At 42.5% G+C, this 21258-nt stretch overlaps 1 protein-coding gene across 1 annotated transcript; it reads left to right on the forward strand.

The window, feature by feature from the left end:
- The first annotated feature begins 2134 nt into the window (after positions 1-2134).
- Positions 2135-10817, forward strand: haus7 (HAUS augmin-like complex, subunit 7). The gene is made up of 9 exons (XM_034145647.1): positions 2135-2234; positions 5290-5405; positions 5501-5571; positions 5668-5729; positions 6204-6394; positions 7020-7134; positions 8868-9080; positions 10390-10501; positions 10598-10817. The coding sequence occupies exons 1-9, from the start codon at positions 2178-2180 to the stop codon at positions 10657-10659; spliced, it is 999 nt and encodes a 332-aa protein (XP_034001538.1). The 5' UTR covers positions 2135-2177; the 3' UTR covers positions 10660-10817.
- The last annotated feature ends 10441 nt before the right edge of the window (positions 10818-21258 follow it).

Raw genomic sequence — 21258 nt, forward strand, 5'->3', positions numbered from 1 at the left:
TGGATACATCTCTCATCAACACCCATATGAAACAGAACTGTAAACAGATTTACTTTTTGGATATTTTACAAATCACTCCCCTTTTAAATTCTATTCTTGTCTTACTGTCATATAGTATTTCATACCTGTTTTTCATGTATTACTCTTATATTACTATCTGACATCACATACATCGTAGCCTTAAAGTTCACCGTTTATTTACAATTACAAAAATAAAAAAACTTTTTATTTTTATTTTTATATATAAAATAAAACGTGTTTATTGGGGGAGGGCAGGAATGTCAAATGGGAGGGCCTGGCCCTCCTACGGCACCGGGTCTGTGTAACGTCTATGCCAACCAACTGTAATTTGTAATGTATTATACTTTAACGGTCAAGTTCTGGCAACCACAGCAGCCCAAATGTTAACGTAAATGTCAAGTTTTCTTTTTACAGTGTACTTATATCTGTACATTTCTTTTCAGTTTGCTTCAAGAAGTGGCTTCAGCAGACAGAAATGCAGGCCAGATTGGGAAAGGCTGGACGCTGCACAAAGGGAAACATTATGGACATGAACAAGGAAAAACTAAAAACACTTTCTTTGTTGCCTTTTTCTTATCATACATAGTGTTACTGTTTTTGGTACCATTTAAATATTGAATTCTATTTATTACTTTTATTAAATCAAATGCACCTGTTTTAGATAATATATTTATTTTGATGTGTAGGTTGATTTGCAGGTTGGTTGTTATTTGTATAATTATTGTATTGTTACTGTGTATTTTATTAACTAGCTATTTATTGCTATTTATTAAATTAAAATACTGTTATGAACACTATACAATGTCTTTATTTTGGTAGATACCAGAATACATGACACAATGAAGCTTTGTAATATATTTATGTTCTCTGGTTTAAATAATCATACCAGTATTTAATGTATGCTGGTCACCTGGAATCCTGGTAAGCTTCTAGCATGGTATATTTAATACTATTATTAAACATAAACTGGTGATAGATGGATGCTGGTGACCAGCCCAGCATAGACCAGCATACTATGCTGGTCTATGCTGTTTTTTTTAGCTGGCCAGGATGGCTGGTTTAGCTGGTGGCTGGTTTAGCTGGTTTAGCTGGTTTAGCTGGTTTAGCTGGTTTAGCTGGCACGAGCATGGTTAGGATTCTAAATACATTTGCACACTTTTTATATAGCAACCTACTGTATGTCCATATGTTTCTGTTTTGGTGGTCGTGCCACAACCGTGCGTGTGCGTGCATGTGCGAGTCATACTGTAGGTGCGCTCCTGCACTTATGAAAAGCTCAAGACTTCACGCTATTTGCATACTGGCAGATAGAACAGAATATCTTTACTATTAAGTTATACACATTTTACACATGTTTTATACCTAATAATACAGACCTAAACATACACAAAATGTTAGATCTATATCAGGATTCATGTACTAAAATACAATGTATTTTACGGGATTCCACAAGCATTAGGCTATTATGTAGCTGACAATGCCAAATGAACGCTGAAAAGTAAGAATTGACCATGCACTTTACGCCTAAAACACACTCTATAAACATAGAAGAGTGAAAGCTGGCCATCATTAAGGCCATAGTGATATGTCTTTGCACAGTTTAAAGCTTAGCACTATGTTCCAAGCACCCACTGTGTTTCAAGTTCCTAACTACGCCCCTGGCTGAAACAGAGGGGTATGAGTCTCTCTATATGGCGCTGGGTATGAGGCATGCTACAATGATCTGTTTGGTATTTTGAACAAAACACTTCCGAGACATGTTTTGTATAGATATGGCCCTATAATATATTATTCAAATATAGCATAATAGGTGAGCTTTATGAGCAAAATTTCATGTAGACTCCATAAGGGCTGGAAATAATATTGAAGTGAAAAGTGTTTGATACTCTTTCCAAGGTATGCTATGAATAAACACCCAGACCAGAGCCGTATAATAGAATCTATAGATCATTTGGGATTTCATATTATTTTATTCTGTTTTTTGTGTGTTTATCTCGCCGTGTTTATACCGCCACCCACTGGTCGGGAGGGGAATAGCTTTTAGTATTCCCCTCCCGACCAGTGGTTGGCGGTAAGTCATCCGAGAGCTGTACAATGGGCCTATATAACAGAAGAAGAAGAAAACCCCTACAGAACCGTGAAGAGTTGTTTGGAAAATGGCGGGGGCTTTGAAAGAAAAACAACTCGTTGGACATGTTTATGCTACACTGCAGGTACACTTTAATGTAATAACAATGTGAGCTTTTACAACGTTTGGTTATTGTTGTTTATTCTCAACATGTTAATAAGTAACGTTACATGTTATTATTATATTAGCTCACTAAACGTTCCGACGTGCTTCGTTTCCACCTGAAAGATAACATCCGAATAGGAATATTAAAACATATTTGAACCTTTTACCCAGCAGCGGGTCGATCGCTGTTGGAGACTCCTCCTATACATTTGTTGATTTTAATATTTGGATGTCTGCAGTGTTGGAAGAAGTACTCAGACCCTTTGTTTAAGTAAAAGTACAAATACTATGGTCTTCAATACTCCATTACAAGTAAGAGGCCTGTTACTGAAGTAAAAATTCAAAGTATTGGCATCAAAATAAACTTTATGTAAAAGTACAATATGTTGAAATTACTCTGAACAATGGCCCATTACAGAATAAGATGTTCAATAATAAGTACAGAAGAATGACTGTATAAGCTAAATGTACTTCAAAAGTAAAAGTACTCGATGTGTAGAAAAGATAATTTCACAGTATTATATTAGGATTATGGTTCTTAAAATACTGTGTAATATTTAGTACAGTACTGCATTATACCATATCAGCATATCATGTGTTTTCTATACGTACACATTAACTGTGAGTGTTATAATGTATTAATGTAGTGGAGTAAAACGATTAGCACATTTGCCTTGTCATGTAGCAGAGGAGAAGTATAAAGCATAAAATGAAAATATTCAAGTAAAGTCCTGGTACCTCAAAATAATTATTAAGTAGAGTACTTAAGTAAATGTACTCTATTACAGACTGGATGTCTGAGATCAAAACTCAAATAATACTGTATACATATGTTTGTATGCTTTTGGAAACCTCTTAATATTGAAAAAAGGTTAAAGTTGAGATTTTTCTAAAAAGTAATTTACCTGTACATTTAAAACATTCAGCTCTCAACCTGAACAACACTTTAATGCCTCTTAATATGTCCATTGAATCAGGTAAGGATTTTCACAAGGACCACTGTGAGTCAGAGTCACTGTGGTTACTGTCCCAGGCTATGTTGTTACGGGTCCCAAAGTTGGTACCACAGAGGATTCAGTTTGTCCTCTGGGTTGCTTCTATTCAATTCAATATGTAATACATTGTAACATAACATCACATTTCTCAGTTTGAGCACTGCACTGCACTGTCTCAGTGCAGAACTGTAGCTTAAAGGTAGGGTAGGTAATTTTGGAGAAACCGGCTCGAGTGCGCTAGAATTTGAAAATACACAGCTGGAATAAATCTGCCACTTCCTTACAGAGCCCCTCCTCCAACACACGAACGCACACATGACCAATGAGGGCACGAGATAAGTTTGTGCACAGATGGAAGGCTGACAGGCAGGTAGGCCATCCAGTTACTTTAGCCGGCCCGGCTAAAATGATTGGTCGTGCTTTTTACAGTACTGCGGCTTCCACAGATGACATTTTTTTATGGAATTTTCGTCAAAGCACTTAAGATATTCATTGCTATCGGGATGTTAAGAGCATTCCATGGAATATAACAAAGTGTATCTTGAGCCGGTTTCTCAAACTTACCTACCCCACCTTTAAGTGCAACATCTCCATAAACCTATTTTATATAACTCTCACATTTCTGTCATACATGCAGTGGCGTTTTTATATGTACAAAAGTGGTGGGGCACAAAAAACTTAAATGTCTATATATAAGCTTCTGCAGTGACGTGCAGTGAGGTTCATGGATGGTGAGGCACTGGCACTGACTCTTCAGGTTTACAAATATTATATTTTGACCTAAACCAAAATATAATATTATTTTCAAAAGCTTTTTTTGTCTGATGCTTTGATTAATTTTAAACAGACAGTTCAACAAAAGGATACCCAAAAAATGTAATTTGATCATTTAAATATTGAATTGTTCTCTCTTAGTAAGATCCCATTTTCAATAAAATTGCAGTCTTACCTTGACTTGAAGATGAAGTCCATTTGTCTATCCTTCTGGACAAACATTTCTATTACTTTTTTGTAAAAGTCCTCCTTATCTTCTTGTAGTTTCAAAAGTCTATCATAAATCTAATCGATAGATTTATGATAAAAAAATTATAAAAGTAGGGTAGACATGTGGATATTATCCGGCTGATCAAAACGTGCATTTATCTAACAGGTACGTTTCCCACAGATCTTATTTCGAGCTATTTTCTAAAATCCTCTGGAGAAACCTCATTGCTTTTTTGTGCTTACTTCCTGGTTTTAGGACGCGTCACTGCAGCTCTCTCGTCTCCTCTTCACACAGCACACTTTTCGCGGCACACGTACTTACAGCCAATCAGCTCTGAATGATTTGAGATGACGTATGGTGGGGATGGTAGCTCCGTGCCCCTCTGGTCATTATTTTTTTGCCACACACATTACATAGAAAAATACTCTGAGCATGCGCAGTGTAGTTTTTACAGTCACCGTTCACTTCACAGCGAGAGGAAGGGGCATCATCAGGTTTTGTCCCACATGGCTCTAAACAGCTCAATAGGCACACACTGTGACTGTAGACACACTAATTAGAAGAACACAGACTAAAACAGCAATGTACAGACGAATCAGATGATTAAACATGATCTTAAAATATATTTTATATATTTTTATTTTTTTTTTTGCATTTTTGTAATCATTATTTGTAATACTTTCTGCTGACACTAGGTGGGGCTGGGCCTGCCCCTAATGACCAGTCGCCACTGCATACATGGAGTCTTTTACCTCAAGCAGCATTCTGTACATTATCACATGTATAACAGTGAATCAGGGCAACTATAATGTTATAGTGCAAGGTACAGTTATATTCCACTATATTAAAGCCCTTAATTAGCTAACCGTTAATTTGGACACAGCTATCACTCAGAGAAATACTAAACATTTAAATATAAAACCTTAAGGCTATTTCTATGTTGATTTCATCAATATGATTCCCTTTTAAACTACACAACTTCTTTGCAATAAAATATTATTCCACATGATAGAGTTGAGTTCTTATAAAGTTCCTGTGGTTGTGTCTTTGTTTAGGCTGCCCCCTGCCCCCTGGTGGAGGCTCTGTACCTGCAGGAAGCAGACAGCATGCTGCAGCTGCTCTGCACCCCCTCCCAGCATCGCACAGACATCCTGGCATGGATCTGCAGCAGGTACAATAAGACACATGCCACATCTGTTGTTTTATATCAGAAATAATGTGCTAATAAGCTATTCTTTTTCCCTATCTTGACCTGTGTCTTTACAGTATTAACCCAACCTTTGCCTATTCCGAGGCAATATCTCTGAGATCCAAAGACCCAGAGGTTCGGATTAAAGGTAACATTGATGTCTCTAACAGTACATAACCAACAGCCATGCATGTCTCTTGATGGACACTTATAGTAATTCTGCTGTGGTCTGTAATACAAACAGAAATGTCTGTGCTGGGGCAGGAGCTGATGCTGTGCAGAGCAGAGGACCTGGACCTGATCAGGGTGAGAGGCTGCATTAAACAAGTGTTTATGTAATCAATTAACATGTATAGATATTCATAATGTCTTACAATTAAGCATGTCACTAGAACAACTTTTTATTTATGATAAATTGCCAAAGAAGTTCTTGCAATATATAATATCATATTTGTTTTCACACCTTTTTAAGCCCCAAGTGCCATGAAAAACACTTTAATTCGTAAGATATTTAGACGTTGGAATTTGAATGAAAATAAATGATTAAAATAATTGTTCAGATCCTGTCAACGGATAGAATGCCCAAATCTTCTCATGGTACAGAAATCCTCAGTTTTTATCTGTTGGCTAAGTGAAATTCTTATGTAAAAACAAAAGGGCAACATCAAGGTCATTTTTTATACATTGTATAATATATTAATTCAATACCGTAAAGAACTAGTCATAACAAACAGTAAAGGTCTTGTTTTGTCTGTTTAATTGATCAAACCATGTCTCCAGGGTGATGCGAGTCCTCACCGGCAGCTTCGGTTCCTGCAGCAGCTGCTGTCTTTAGTTCCTGCCTGCGAGAAGTCTGCTGGGCACAGAACGGATCAGGAGACGCTGCTGAACGAGCTCTACGCTGCTGAGAATCTGCCTCACTTCACACAAATGCTCGCTCCAACCCTGGACCCCTGGCCTGCACACATCAAGTACGTTGCTGACTTTGAGCAGCCGGCTGCACACACATATCCTTCACTAGGTTTTTATCTGCTGCATGTCGTCATTCTCTCCTCTTGATTTTCTTCCAAAAGAGTGGTGCAGTGATGATGTATCTTCTGGAACATTCAGAAGTTTAGAAATCCTTCTGTAACCAATGCCATCAGTGTGTCAAGGTCTTGAGAGAGCTCTTTGCTTTTCCCCACCATGAGATGTTTCTTGTGTGACTCCTCGGTAAGGAGGCATCTTTTTATAGGCCATCAGTTGGGACTGAACCAGCTGATATTAATTTGCACTGACCAGGGGCAGGATTGCTTTCTGATTAATGATAGACATCAGCTGGTGTCTTGGCTTTCCATGCCTTTTTGCACCTCCCTTTCTTCATGTGTTTAATACTTTTTCCCTGTGTCATTCCATGTTATTACACATAGCTTATTTTTGGAACGTATTTGTTTTGGTTTCCTTGCTTGTGTGAAATGCATGGGTTGTTACCGACATCTGGTGAACATGTAATGTCAATAGCACCTTTTAGAAATATATTTAATGAGAAAAATGGTGACGTGTTCAATACTTATTTTACCCGCTGTGTGTGTCTCACTGCCATTCCTTACTTCACAGGGCTTTACACAACAGCACCAAATCATCGTCCCATAGATCAAGTGGAGAAGAGGCTGCTGATGGAGCTGCTCTTTTACAGCAGGCTCAGTCTACACTGGAGAAGCTGCAGTCAGAGGTATGTGGTCAAGTGGCTGCAGAGATATAGACAGGGGTGCACATAACTGGTACGCATGGGGTGCACATAACTGGTACGCATGGGCGGCAAAAATCTGAAATGCGTAACGTCACTTTTGTCCCTGTGCGCCTTTGCGTACCTGATAGATCATCAAAACAAAACACATATTTCGTCTACACGTGTTTCTTGTCAACACTCAGTGGAGTTAACATGTCCAAAAGACATTAAGCAGCTACTTTGCCGTTTTGCGCCCTGCTAAAAATCTTCTGACTTTCTTGGACTGATTGTACTGGGTGCTGGCCGAGCCGAGCAGGCCATAACCGACGGACCTGAGAAGCTTTACAGGAGGCAGAGACTTAGATCACTGGACGACAGAGTTGTTCACCGTGTGCACAGACAGGGCTGCTGTTAACGTCGGTATGAACAACATAATTGTGCCAAAACTACGTAAACTGGCTGCGGAGGGAGACTCCCCTGTGCACATTCTGTTGTAAGCTGATCACAACGTTCACGCTCTGTGGTCAAGCTGCTGCAGTTTTATTTCCAACAAGGTGGAGCAAAACCAAACACACAGGTGCAAACTTACTCAGGGTGTTAATGGAAGAGTTTGAAATCAGACAGAGGTGGAAGAAGTACTCAGATCTTGTACTTGAGTAAAAGCAGAAGTACCATAGTGTAGGAATACTCTGTTACAGTAAAAGTCCTGCATTCAAAATGTTACAATTAAATAATTGTTTACATTAATGGTGACCAAAACGTTTGAGACCCACTGAGATAACACTGAGAGAGTCCTTTAGCTCACTGAGTCTCTCAGTCTGACAGGAGAGGACTCTCCTCCACTTTGTTGTTGAAAAAACTCCTTATATCCGTTAGCGTAGCTCGCTAGCACCAGAAGCTAACAACAACGATCTCAGGTACCCTCTCTCTCTCTCTCTCTCTCTCTCTCTCTCTCTCTCTCTCTCTCTCTCTCTCTCTCTCTCTCTCTCTCTCGCGCGCGCGCACACACAAAATGGCTCGTTCCACACACACACAGAGCCGAGCTTTAATGAAACACAGAGACCCAGACGTAATAGTGCTGTACTGTATCATATTATTTTCGAATCAATAATTCTTCAAATTATGATTTTTTTTTTTTTTTTTTTAATAACTATTTTTCCTCCTGGTTTCACGCGCCCCCCCCTGGCATGCCTCTGCGCCCCCCAGGGGGGGCGCACCCCCCACTTTGAGAACCACTGCACTAGCCACATAAACACAACAAACATAAACAAACAAAACAGCTCATCTCATGAATAATCAACAATCAAGTTAGTGAAGTGAAACAAAACATTTCTTCCTTTCAACCATTATTTAGAAATAAATGAAATGTATACACACAGAGAAAATGTTCAATTATTATTTCAGTAATGAAGGTTTTGTTTGAACTGTTATTTAGTATTCCCTTGAACAATGTGCCCCGGAAATATTTCCAGCTGACCCTGTTTTGCTTTAGGCATATTGTATTTGATAATTGTGTCAAGCATACTGAGAGAGAAACCTTTCCCAAAATATCTTGACTGTCTCTGTCACAGTTCAGACAGAACTCCACAAAGCATCTGTAGATCTCTGCCTGACAGTTAACCAGCTCAGTGTGTCGTGCATGTCCATTACACTAGTTTTGTAAGAACTCAATAACACGTTTTCTAACTATAAACATTTGTCTCTCTCTCTCCAATCTTTTCTCCGGTTCTCCTCAGTGTGAGTTCCTGAGCAGTGAGACTCAGAGTTCCGGTGTGTTCTCTCCGGGCTCTCTAAGGGTGGCAGCGTGTGACCTCCAGATGTTGATGGCTGCTTTCAGCCATGTTTTTGAAACAGACCTGAGAGCTTACTGCAGCAGAGACCCCCCCAGCTTCAGCACAGAGACCCACGTCTTCCAGAGGATACACCAGCTGCTGCCGGCCTTCATCATGGTACTCATACATCTGTTGAACATCACTATTCAAGAATCTGTCTCAACACAGGCAGATTTGGATAAGGCAACACTAATATTATTAGTATTATAGTATGAGTAGAAATAGATTCAGTGGTGGCTGTGTAGGATTGCCTAATTCTAACGTTTCTGATAGCACCAGAGTGTTGGGAAGTCCAAAAATGTAAATGTATGAAAAAATTAAGATGTAATCGTACCCACTATTTACAACTTGTTTTTACCCAACCACATATTTGTTGGTGTTTAGCAAAAACAACTTATATACTGCAGTAAAGATCTGTCCCTATGCTGCACAAAAAGCCACAATTTATTTAGTTAAAGAAGCTATTTAAGTAAAAACCGGCCTGACTTATCCAAGCCAATTAATCACTTTACGCTAATTGAATATTTTTTCTTCAAGGAATTGTTATTTGTTTTAAATGTGATGACATCCGAAATGATGAAGTCGTAGTAGACTCTAAAGAGATAATTCACTATTTTCTATTGGTTAACACTAGAAATCAACTCGTGCCTTTTCCGTTACCTTCACACTAACGGTACGTCCACACAGCAGCGTTAAAAAAAATCTTGGAGGTGGGCGTATCTGAAGCTTGGGAATTTTTTGCGACCAACAACCAATCACATGAATCTCCCGCCCCCGACATACGAAGCAAAAAAGCCCGAAGTAAACTGGATATAAACTCCCCAAACAGGCGAAAACCTACCACTGTCTCTGCCACCTCCCTCCATGCCTGGCTCCTCCGGTTTGTATCCCGGTAGGTAAATAGGGACTGGTCATAAAGCACCGGGTGATTCCCTACCGCTAATTTCTCCTCCATTTTTTGGAATATGAGGAAATGACCTGCGGTATGTCTCTCCCAGCATACACGCGGTTTGATTGGCTAGCGCTTGAACTGTCAGATTTGCATACACGGGATTTGATTGGCTGATGCTTCCACCTCAGCTTCAAAAGTTGAACATTGCTCAACTTTTGAAGCCTGAGATGCCTGGAAATCTCCGCTTTGCTTCCCACAATGCAGTTCGGCGAAAAGTGAGGCAAAGTGACGTCACCCCAAACGCTGCTGTGTGGACGGGCCGTAACACAGTCACAGTTACACAGTATCACTGCGTCACCATGAAGAATGAAAGAGTAACGTTTTGCCAGTGGTTCTCTTGTTGAGTGCTTGGTGTGCTTAAATATACACGCATGTTTTGTAATCAGAGATAGAAGTTGTTTGTCTCTATTTTCTCACAACTTCTACAACGTCCCGACGGTACTGATACTTTATTTTGTGTGTCTTCTTTCTCAGGAGTTGGACATGCTAAAGGAAGTATCAGAAGCTTCTGCATCCGTTACTGAGGAAGTAGAGCAGCTACAAACACAGCCCAGCTACCGGAGCAGAGGAGAGAAGCGCAATCTACGTGAGTGAATATCCGTGTTCACTTGCACACTCACGCATAGGTCAATTTTACCATGATAACAAAAAAACGTGTTCCCTTCTGTTGTGTTTTTTCCAGCTGATCAACTGGAGGAACTTACCAGGAGAATAAGAGACGTTTTCTCCCTGCTTCAGTCCTGATCCACACGATACAATAGTCACTATAAATTCACAATACAGCAATCAGCCATTTAATATTTCTCCCTTACTTTGTCCCTTGCAGAACTCCATTTTAATGTTTATATTGTATAACTGAATAAATGTCAATGTTTAAAACTTTTTAAATTGTAATCCATACAGTTTTATCTTGTGAAGCATCATTCATTTCTATTTCTTTACATTTTGTGATTATCTTTTCGGGCTGCAGCAACTAGTTGATCAACAGAGATTGTTCAGGGTTTCTAAGGCTGGAGGATGTTTAATGATATTTCAGACAAACTTTAACATAACTAAAATAATAGGTGCAAATGTACACGTATAACTTAAGGTTAGGAATAGTTTTGCCCAGATCTTGCTCTAAATATCTTCATCTACATGTGAAATGCATTCAGTAAGTCTTATAAACAGATGTTAACAATTTATATTTTTAATTGCGATGTCAGAAAAGTAATCATTCATACAATTCTACTTCCCATATCATAGCATTTTGAAACCTATTGAAAAACCTTGGTTGGTGATTGGCTAATGGTTACACAAGACAAAACATCGTTATGACATCATAAAGTGGTCAAAATCTGATCAGCTGATTTTCAGACAGGTTTCTATATAAATGGATCAGGACAAAAAGAGAGAATCTTTGTTCCTGAAACTTTCAGAGTCTCTTTACACAGAGGGGACACATGTTGATGAAGAAGAGACATGAGGAAGAGGGGACACATGTTGATGTAGAAGAGACATGAAGAAGAGGGGACACATGTTGATGTAGAAGAGACATGAAGAAGAGGGGACACATGTTGATGTAGAAGAGACATGAAGAAGAGGGGACACATGTTGATGTAGAAGAGACATGAAGAAGAGGGGACACATGTTGATGTAGAAGAGACATGAAGAAGAGGGGACACATGTTGATGTCGAAGAGACATGAAGAAGAGGGGACACATGTTGATGTAGAAAGGACAGGAACAATGGATTTTGCATAATAGCTGACCTTTAAACACTTATGTTTTGTACAATGTTAAATGAAGTCTGATGGATGAATGATATAAGGCAAGCTATATAGTTAAATTACATTAGCCTTTACAGAGAAGCTAAACCATCTCAGTTGAAGATAAACTTAAAAGGACTGCACACTGTAACAAAGTTGGATAACAATCTTTCAAGCTGAATCAGCTCGTGAGAGAAATAAACAAAAAAGAAAGTGGACTAGGTTTTAATATTTAATGTTTCATTCATTACATGTACATTACATTACATGTACATTCTACAGGTGCACCATAGAGAGGGTCCTGACCTTCTACAGGTGCACCATAGAGAGGGTCCTGACCTTCTACAGGTGCACCATAGAGAGGATCCTGACCTTCTACAGGTGCACCATAGAGAGCATCCTGACCTTCTACAGGTGCACCATAGAGAGCATCCTGACCTTCTACAGGTGCACCATAGAGAGCATCCTGACCTACAGGTGCACCATAGAGAGGGTCCTGACCTTCTACAGGTGCACCATAGAGAGCATCCTGACCTCCTACAGGTGCACCATAGAGAGCATCCTGACCTTCTACAGGTGCACCATAGAGAGCATCCTGACCTTCTACAGGTGCACCATAGAGAGGATCCTGACCTTCTACAGGTGCACCATAGAGAGTATCCTGACCTTCTACAGGTGCACCATAGAGAGCATCCTGACCTTCTACAGGTGCACCATAGAGAGCATCCTGACCTTCTACAGGTGCACCATAGAGAGGATCCTGACCTTCTACAGGTGCACCATAGAGAAGGTCCTGACCTTCTACAGGTGCACCATAGAGAGGGTCCTGACCTTCTACAGGTGCACCATAGAGAAGGTCCTGACCTTCTACAGGTGCACCATAGAGAGGATCCTGACCTTCTACAGGTGCACCATAGAGAAGGTCCTGACCTTCTACAGGTGCACCATAGAGAGGATCCTGACCTTCTACAGGTGCACCATAGAGAGGGTCCTGACCTTCTACATGTGCACCATAGAGAGCATCCTGACTGGCTGCATCACGGCCTGGTACGGCAGCTGCACCCCCCTTAACCGTAAGGCTTTACAGAGGGTGGTGAAAACTGCACAGAACATCACCAGGATGGAGCTGCCATCCATGGAGGACCTCTACTCCCAGCGGCTCAGGAAGAAAGCCCACAGGGAACGTATGGAGAGCAAAATTAACGGTTAAAGGAGAGGTGTCATGGCCATTTCCACTGATCATAATTCCATTGTTGAGGTATACTAAAATAGATTTATACTGTGCAATTTTCCAAACTCACATTGGTTTCGCATACAGCATCTCTGTAAAGTATGTGTATTCAGCAGTATTCACTCTCTCCACTAAACGGCTCGTTGGAGCACTTGCCCCCCCCTCCCTGTGAGCCCAGTGTGCTCCGATTGGTCAGCTCGGCCCCTCTGTTCTGATTAGTCAACCACCAGAGAGGCTCTGCCCATGTCTAACAGTGCTTTTCTTCGGCTCGCTCTGAGCATGGGTGTATAATAAGAGGCTCTGAGCGGAATATCAGTCTGATGGCGTCGGTACAACCGTATATGTTATACGCTAACTAACCGAACTGTACCTACAACTGTATTTAGGTGCACTTGTGGAAACTGCACCATGATGCCTACCGAAGTGGAAAACATCTGTTGCAAAGAAATTAGAAAGGTGGCCTAGCTGACAGTTAGCTGCTAGCAGAGATGGGGTCGTTACTAAAAAAAAGTAATATATTACATATTACATATTACTTTAAAAAAAAGTAATATATTACACTACTTCGTTACTCTCTACATAAAGTAACTCGTTACTTTACTCGCTACTTTACTCATTACTTTACTCGCAGGGCCGGCCCGCCCCTCCCTACAGGCAGGTCACGCAGACTGCTAAAGTTTCAAATGTTCTCTTTAGTTCAGTTTCCATTGTCGCATAAGACTGATCCAGATAGCTCTGACTATGGCTGTCCTCTGTCTCCTGCTATCTGTATTTTGCGCAGTATATCTCTGAACGATGCGATGGTGATTCCACTGTGCAAATGGGCAACATTTTCTCTACTATGAAGGATGCTACAAGCCTGTCCATCTCTGCTTTGGTTACCGGTCCTCCAAATTCTAATTTGTGCTGCTTTGGAGTCGGCGGCGGCGACTCACAACATCCTCACTCTGGGTTCGGGGGTCCTTAGCTATTAGCTTCACCTTAGCTTGTGTTCTTTGCAGGTGTTTGTTGAGGTTTGACGTGGTGTTTACAGCAGTGGATAACAGCTTCTGGCCTGGACACAGTTTGCACCTCACCGTTACATTCCTGTCTATTCTTCGGACAAACTCAAAATAATGGGCATACCTCCACCCCTCGAAAGTTATCGCTGATTCAGCCATGTTTATGCAGCACTGCACCTGGAGATGTGGACGCGCAAGTCGCACAGATTACGTACATATAAACCTGCGGCGGAAACCCCTCTTGTCTGTCAGTGTGATTATGACTGATTTTATAAAAGTAACGAAGTAACGCGTGTCGGGGCAATGTTAGTAACTGTAGTGTGATTACTGAATTATAAAAGTAACGCGTTACACTACTCCGTTACCGACAAAAGTAATATTATTACTCACACCCAACTCTGGCTGCTAGTTAGCTGAAAACACCAACAGTAGATCACAACATTATATGCCAATATATACACCATACACACCCCGCAGAACCTCCATAACATGTACAGATTCGATTATACAGTAGACCTTTGAGGTGTAGAACGGAAGAAGAGTAAGAGTAACTACTACTGTGTTTGATGAAAAATCAAATCATGGTTTGCTATATATGAATGATATGTTATAGGAGCAAATCATTAAGGGAAGAAAGGCTAAGTATTTTCCATCAAACTTTATTTTTAGAAATGTACAAAATGAACATAAATATACATATAATACACGGTATATCATCCATTCCTCCCCGTTGTCGGCATCTTGCCTATCACAGCCGGGGCTTTTTAGGACGAGGCATCAGAGTGTGGTAGTCCCGTCCCCGTCATGTATTGTCCGCCAGGATCTGGCTGGACGAAATCAAATGCAAATCACAAAATATTAGAGACACTTATTTGTTTTAGATTCGTTAGTAGTAGTTGTGGTAGGAGTGTGGATCTATCTAATCCATCTGTTAAGCATATTTGTATAAGAACAAAGTCATGTTTCAGTTCATGTGTATGACATCATCAGAATGTGCCTGAGTGAAAGAAACGTGGTCATGCTAATGAGCATGCGCAGATTCAATAAACGGCCCGTACTCCAGGCCAAACTCTGAGCGATGTGGTCGTGTGTGTTTTTCTGTCCGTAGCATACTTACAAACTACTTTGGTTGACTGCAAACGTGGAGACTTCTGCTGAATATAATGTCTCACGCAACAGGTTATGGGCCCAGTCAAGGAGGCCAAAGGTGGTTTAAGTTGTTATTCGACGGTGACGAGAAAAACTTTGAGTTATGGGAGACGAGGTTTTTGGCGCACATGGAATTGCGCGGCCTCAGTGAAGTTATCCTGGAAGAGCCAGCGATAGACTACAACAACGAACAAGCACTTGAAGAAGACGCAACAAAGAATGCAGAAGCATATGCTGAATTAGTGCAGTGTCTAGATAATAAGAGTTTATCACTCATGAGAGACGCAAAACGAGATGGAAGAAAAGCGTTGGCAATACTCCGAGAGCACTACGCAGGAAAGGACAAACCACGAGTCGTGAGCCTGTACTGTGAACTCTCTTCTCTCCACAAAGCAAGCAACGAGACTGTTACTGATTATATTATTCGAGCGGAGACTATATTCACGTCTTTGAGAAGGGCCGAAGAAAATATCAGTGAGGGGTTGCAGATTGCCATGGTAGTGAAGGGGTTACCGGACTCATTCAACCCGTTTGTCGTGCACGTCACTCAAACCAACGACCGTCTAACGTTCGGTGACTTCAAAGCTAAACTGCGGAGCTATGAGAGCACTGACAAATATAGGACGAGTGACATGAATGCGGATGAGGACGGCGTTATGAGGACTAGCGGGGCAAGGACACGAGGACGTGGAAGAGGGAAGAAGATGGACTTGGCTGACACTGAATGCTACACATGCGGAAAGATGGGGCATATGGCTAGGACATGCCCTAACGAGATCCAAGCGAGGCGAGAGGAGCGACGGTGGGACACGCCACACCGAGGAAGGGGGCGAGGCCGAGGCAGAGGGCTGGGCCGTGATCAGGTGAAGAAGGCAGACGGAGACACGGAGGATGATACCGGTGCATCATTCTTTTTCAAAATAAGTGACTGTCAAAATCAAGTAGGAAATAAGAGAGGTCTTATGGTCGACTGTGGTGCCACGACGCACATGATTAATGACCCGGCAAAGTTTAAGACAATCGATAAGAGCTTTAGACTCGAGGACCATGTGATAGAGCTGGCAGATGGAACGAAAACGACCGGGATGGCGAAGATGAGGGGAGAAGCCGAAGTTGTTCGACAGCGAGGGACGGCAAGTGAAAACGAGGCTCAAACGAGCGCTTTACATCCCATCTTTTCCACAGGACATTTTCTCCGTGAAAGCAGCGACAGCCAGTGGAGCTGAGGTCCGCTTCAAGGACGGTGATGATTGGCTGATTCATCAAAATGGTACCAAGTTTAAAATGGATGTGTATGGTAGGCTATATTACCTTAGCACAGTAGAGGATGAAAATACTGATGATGTTTGTAATGGTTGTCATGACATCCAGACATGGCATAGAATACTTGGTCATTGTAATTTTGAGGATGTGTCTAAACTAGAGAAAGTGGTTAAAGGTATGTCGATCAAAGGGAAACATGACATGTCTAACCATAACTGTGAAATATGTACGCAGGGAAAATGTACTCAAAGCAGAAACAGGCAGGCAGATGCAAAAGCTAAGACAGTACTTGAGCTAGTACATACAGACCTATGCGGTCCAATAGAACCAGCAGATAAAGACGGGTACAGATATGCAATAGCATTTACTGATGATTATAGTGGGATGATTTTTCCCTACTTTATCAAAGCAAAGAGTGATACAGCAAAAGCTACTGAAAAATTCATAGCGGATACTGCTCCATATGGACACATTAAGTGCATAAGATCTGACAACGGTACTGAATTCACCGGGCATGAGTTTCAAACTTTACTTAGGACGAAAGGGATAAGGCACGAGACAAGTGCACCATACTCACCTCACCAGAACGGTACTGTCGAGAGAGGTTGGAGGACCTTATTTGAGATGTCACGATGCATGCTATTAGAGAGTAACCTCCCAAAGCAGTTATGGACATATGCTGTACAAACAGCAGCACAGATACGTAACAGGTGTTACTGTAAGCGTCTAGAGCAGACACCATACCGTGTTTTTACTGGCAAAACACCCAACTTGTCCAACATGAAAATATTTGGCTCTGAATGCTACGGGTATAAGCAGGATAAGAAGAAGCTAGATTCTAGATGTGCAAAGGGTATTTTTGTAGGATACGACAAATATAGCCCAGCATTCCAAGTATTTTATCCTGAGACAGGGAAAGTCCTGAAACATAGGCTGGTAAAATGTATCACAAAGAGTAGCGCAGATAGTCAGACTCAGACAAATCGTAATATGGATGATGACACTTATGGAGAAATTATTCCCACAACACCAGCAGGGACAAAAATTGTCAACCAGAATCAGAGAGAGCCTAATGTGGGTGTACAGTCCGATAGTGAGGAGAATATTGAGGCTAGTCAGATCCAGACAGATAGTACTCAAAGAGAACAGGGAGAGAGTGCACGACGCTATCCCACTAGACAAAGAAACGCTCCAGAATATTTATTGGAGTATCAGTGTAAGGCTGATTGTAATGATGAAGGTGAAAATGTAGATTATTTCTACAGAGTTGCTTGTGACGTACCCAAAACATACATGCAGGCTGTAGGCTCTAAGAAATCAAAAATGTGGGCTGATGCAATGAAAGAGGAGATTAACTCTTTAACAGAGAATGAGACCTTCAGTCTGACCACACTGCCAAAAGGCAAGCAAGCAGTGGGAGGTCGTTGGGTATATGCAGTAAAGGAAAGCCCAGATGGATCTGAGACTTTTAAAGCCAGATATGTAGCTAAAGGCTATAGTCAAGTAGAGGGAATTGATTACAAGGAAACTTTTTCACCGACAGCAAATATGACTTCTGTACGTACATTGATGCAGGTGGCTATACAGGATGATCTTATCCTACACCAAATGGATGTGAAGACAGCTTATCTCCATGCACCAATAGACTGCGAGTTATATATGGAACAGCCCGAAGGTTTTGAGGCAAAATCTAAAACAGGGGAACACTTAGTGTGCAAACTCAACAAGTCATTGTATGGTTTAAAGCAATCTGGGCGGAACTGGAACAAGTTACTGCATGATCATCTTACAGAGAATGGGTTTGTGCAAAATGATGCTGATCATTGTGTCTACAGAAAAGAGTCTGAGAACGAAAGAGTTATTCTGTTGATATGGGTAGATGACCTACTCATAGCAGCCAATAACAACGGCTCACTCAGTGATGTCAAAGAGATGTTGAAGAGGAAGTTTAAAATGAAAGATTTGGGTGAACTTAAACACTTCCTAGGTATCGACTTTACACAGAGTGAGGGGGAGATCAAAATGAGCCAAAAGAGACACATAGCAAAGATGCTAGAGAGGTTTGGCATGTCAGAGTGCAAACCAAGGTCAACTCTATGCGAGCAAAAGTTACATTTTGACACTGAGGGTGAAGTTATCGATTCAACAGGATACAGAGAGATAGTAGGTAGCTTGATATACATTATGACATGTACTAGACCTGATCTGAGCTGGATTGTGAGTAAACTATCACAACACTTAGCAGAACCAAAACAACAACATTGGGCTGCAGCAAAACAACTGTTGAGGTATCTAAAGGGTACTATAGACCAAGAGCTACATTACAAGAAAAGTGAGGAAAGCCTAAAGCTTGAGGGATACAGTGATGCTGATTGGGCAGCCGATCAAAATGATAGGAGAAGCACAACTGGATATTGTTTCAGCTTAACTGAAAATGGTCCAGTTATATCCTGGAAAAGTAGGAAGCAGCCAACAGTGGCGCTATCGACCTGTGAGGCCGAGTACATGGCATTAGCGGCTACTACTCAAGAGAGCATGTACCTTGTACAGCTATTAAAAGGGGTAGACCTTAATAGCCCACATGTACCAGTGAAGATATATGAGGACAACCAGGGAGCAATAGCTCTATCCAAAAACCCTGTATCCAGACAGAGAAGCAAGCATGTAGACATCAAATACCATTTTGTACGATCTGCACATGCTGAGGGGAAGATATCTATTACATATTGTCCTACTGCAGATATGGTAGCTGATGTCCTAACCAAGCCGTTGACAAAGGCAAAATTTGACAAATTCAAAGGGTATTTGTTTGGAGAGTAATGTGAATTGCAGGTGTAAAAATTGAACACTGCTAGAGAAGTTTTTTTTTGTTTATTTGGATTCTGTGTACCACTGTAGAGAGTTATTAACATGTCTTTGAGTGGGAGTGTTAAGCATATTTGTATAAGAACAAAGTCATGTTTCAGTTCATGTGTATGACATCATCAGAATGTGCCTGAGTGAAAGAAACGTGGTCATGCTAATGAGCATGCGCAGATTCAATAAACGGCCCGTACTCCAGGCCAAACTCTGAGCGATGTGGTCGTGTGTGTTTTTCTGTCCGTAGCATACTTACAAACTACTTTGGTTGACTGCAAACGTGGAGACTTCTGCTGAATATAATGTCTCACGCAACACCATCTATCTAATCAACACAGTAAGCTTGCCAGCTAATATGCTAACCAAGCTTTCTTGTTTACCTTGGTAGTGTGGTGATTGACATTATTCACCCACGGATCTATGGGTGGGGTTATTGTTTCCGCACGGCCCATTTAAGGGACCGGACTGCCGGTTTCCGGGCTCTTCACTTCCCGTCTGGAAGTTGTTTACATTCCTGTACACATGATAAATAAAAGCCTAGCATGTAGCTTTGATACACCGTCTCTGTCTCCTTTCTCTCGGCACTACATTGGTGACCCTGACGCAGGTCTCGTTGAAGGATCCGAGACTGACCCGAGCATGGCTAACAACGCTGTTTTTTTCAAACTGCCGGAGTTCTGGGAGACATCTGCGGCTGCATGGTTTGCTCAGGCGGAGGCTCAGTTCGCCCTCCGCGGAGTGACGGATGACGCGGCACGTTATTTTCATGTCGTTTCTGCGCTGGGAAGCTCCACTGCGACCCGGACAGTGGGTTTTATTACATCTCCCCCTGCCCAGGATATGTATGCAGCGTTCAAGGCTTTCCTGCAGAAGACTTTCGAGCTGTCACGGTCGGAATGGGCCCGACGCCTGCTCGCAATTCATAGCCTGGGAGACAACAAGCCTTCCGTCCATATGGAGATGATGCTCAGCCTGCTAGGTACGGAGGAGCCTAATTTTTTGTTCATAGAGCTGTTTCCACGGCACATGCCGCCGCATGTTCAGACAGCGCTCGCCAACACGGCTATCACTGAGCCCCGCGCTTTAGCCGAAGAAGCTGACCGGTTCTTCCTGGCCACCCAGCGTTTTGCCCCTGAGGTGCTGGCCCCGACACGCAGCGGCACCTTCCCTGGTACAGGCATGCCTCCTGGCAGAAGCTCCGGGGCCGACGTCAGCGACTCCAGCCCTGGCCTGTGTTATTACCATGCACGCTACGGGGCGAAAGCGAAGATGTGCCGTCCCCGCTGCACCTACAAGGGACTGGGAAACGCCAAGGCCTGCGCTCGGTAGTGGCCGCGAGCGTGGGCATGTCCAACCGGCTCCTGTTCATCAGGGACACCCTCTCTGGTCGCAGACTCCTTTGTGACACAGGAGCCCAGCGGAGCGTCCTGCCGGCTACCGTGGAGGATGCCGCCGGTGGGGGCCACGGCCCACCTTTAACGTCCGCTGACGACACCCCTATTCACACCTATGGCACAAAGACAGTGGACCTGTGCTTCGAGGGTCAGCGGTTTAAGTGGGATTTCGTCACGGCTGACATCTCCTTCGCCCTCCTCGGCGTAGACTTCCTGTGCGCTCACGGACTGCTGGTGGACGTCAAGAACAGCCGCCTGGTGGACGCACTGACGTTTGCCTCGTTCACATGTACCCGTGGCGAGGCGTCATTCAGCGGGCTTTCCAGCTCACTCTCACAGGGCGACATGTTTCAGCACCTTCTCAGTGAGTTTCCCGACTTGACGCAGCCCACCTTTTCCGCTGCCACTACCAAGCACGGGGTAGAGCACCACATTGACACTGACGGCCCCCCAGTCTACGCTAGGGCCCGGCGGCTCAACCCTGACATGCTGGCAGTCGCCAAGTTGGAGTTCATCAACATGGAACGTCTGGGCATCATCCGCCGCTCAGACAGCCCTTGGGCATCATCCGCCGCTCAGACAGCCCTTGGGCTTCGCCGCTCCACATGGTCCCTAAGTCAGCCGGTGGCTGGCGGCCGTGTGGTGACTACCGCCGCCTTAACGACGCCACTACGCCAGACCCGGTCCCTCACATCCAGG

Source organism: Trematomus bernacchii, unplaced genomic scaffold (assembly GCF_902827165.1).
Source record: "Trematomus bernacchii unplaced genomic scaffold, fTreBer1.1, whole genome shotgun sequence".
Lineage (NCBI taxonomy): Eukaryota > Metazoa > Chordata > Actinopteri > Perciformes > Nototheniidae > Trematomus > Trematomus bernacchii.

Excerpts from the sequence above, each read along its gene's own strand:
- haus7 (XM_034145647.1), top strand. The coding sequence starts at position 2,178 with ATGGCGGGGGCTTTGAAAGAAAAACAACTCGTTGGACATGTTTATGCT. Across the intron at positions 5,730-6,203 it reads AGGACCTGGACCTGATCAGG|GGTGATGCGAGTCCTCACCG; the intron begins GTGAGAGGCTGC and ends CCATGTCTCCAG. Across the intron at positions 10,502-10,597 it reads AGGAGAGAAGCGCAATCTAC|CTGATCAACTGGAGGAACTT; the intron begins GTGAGTGAATAT and ends TGTTTTTTCCAG.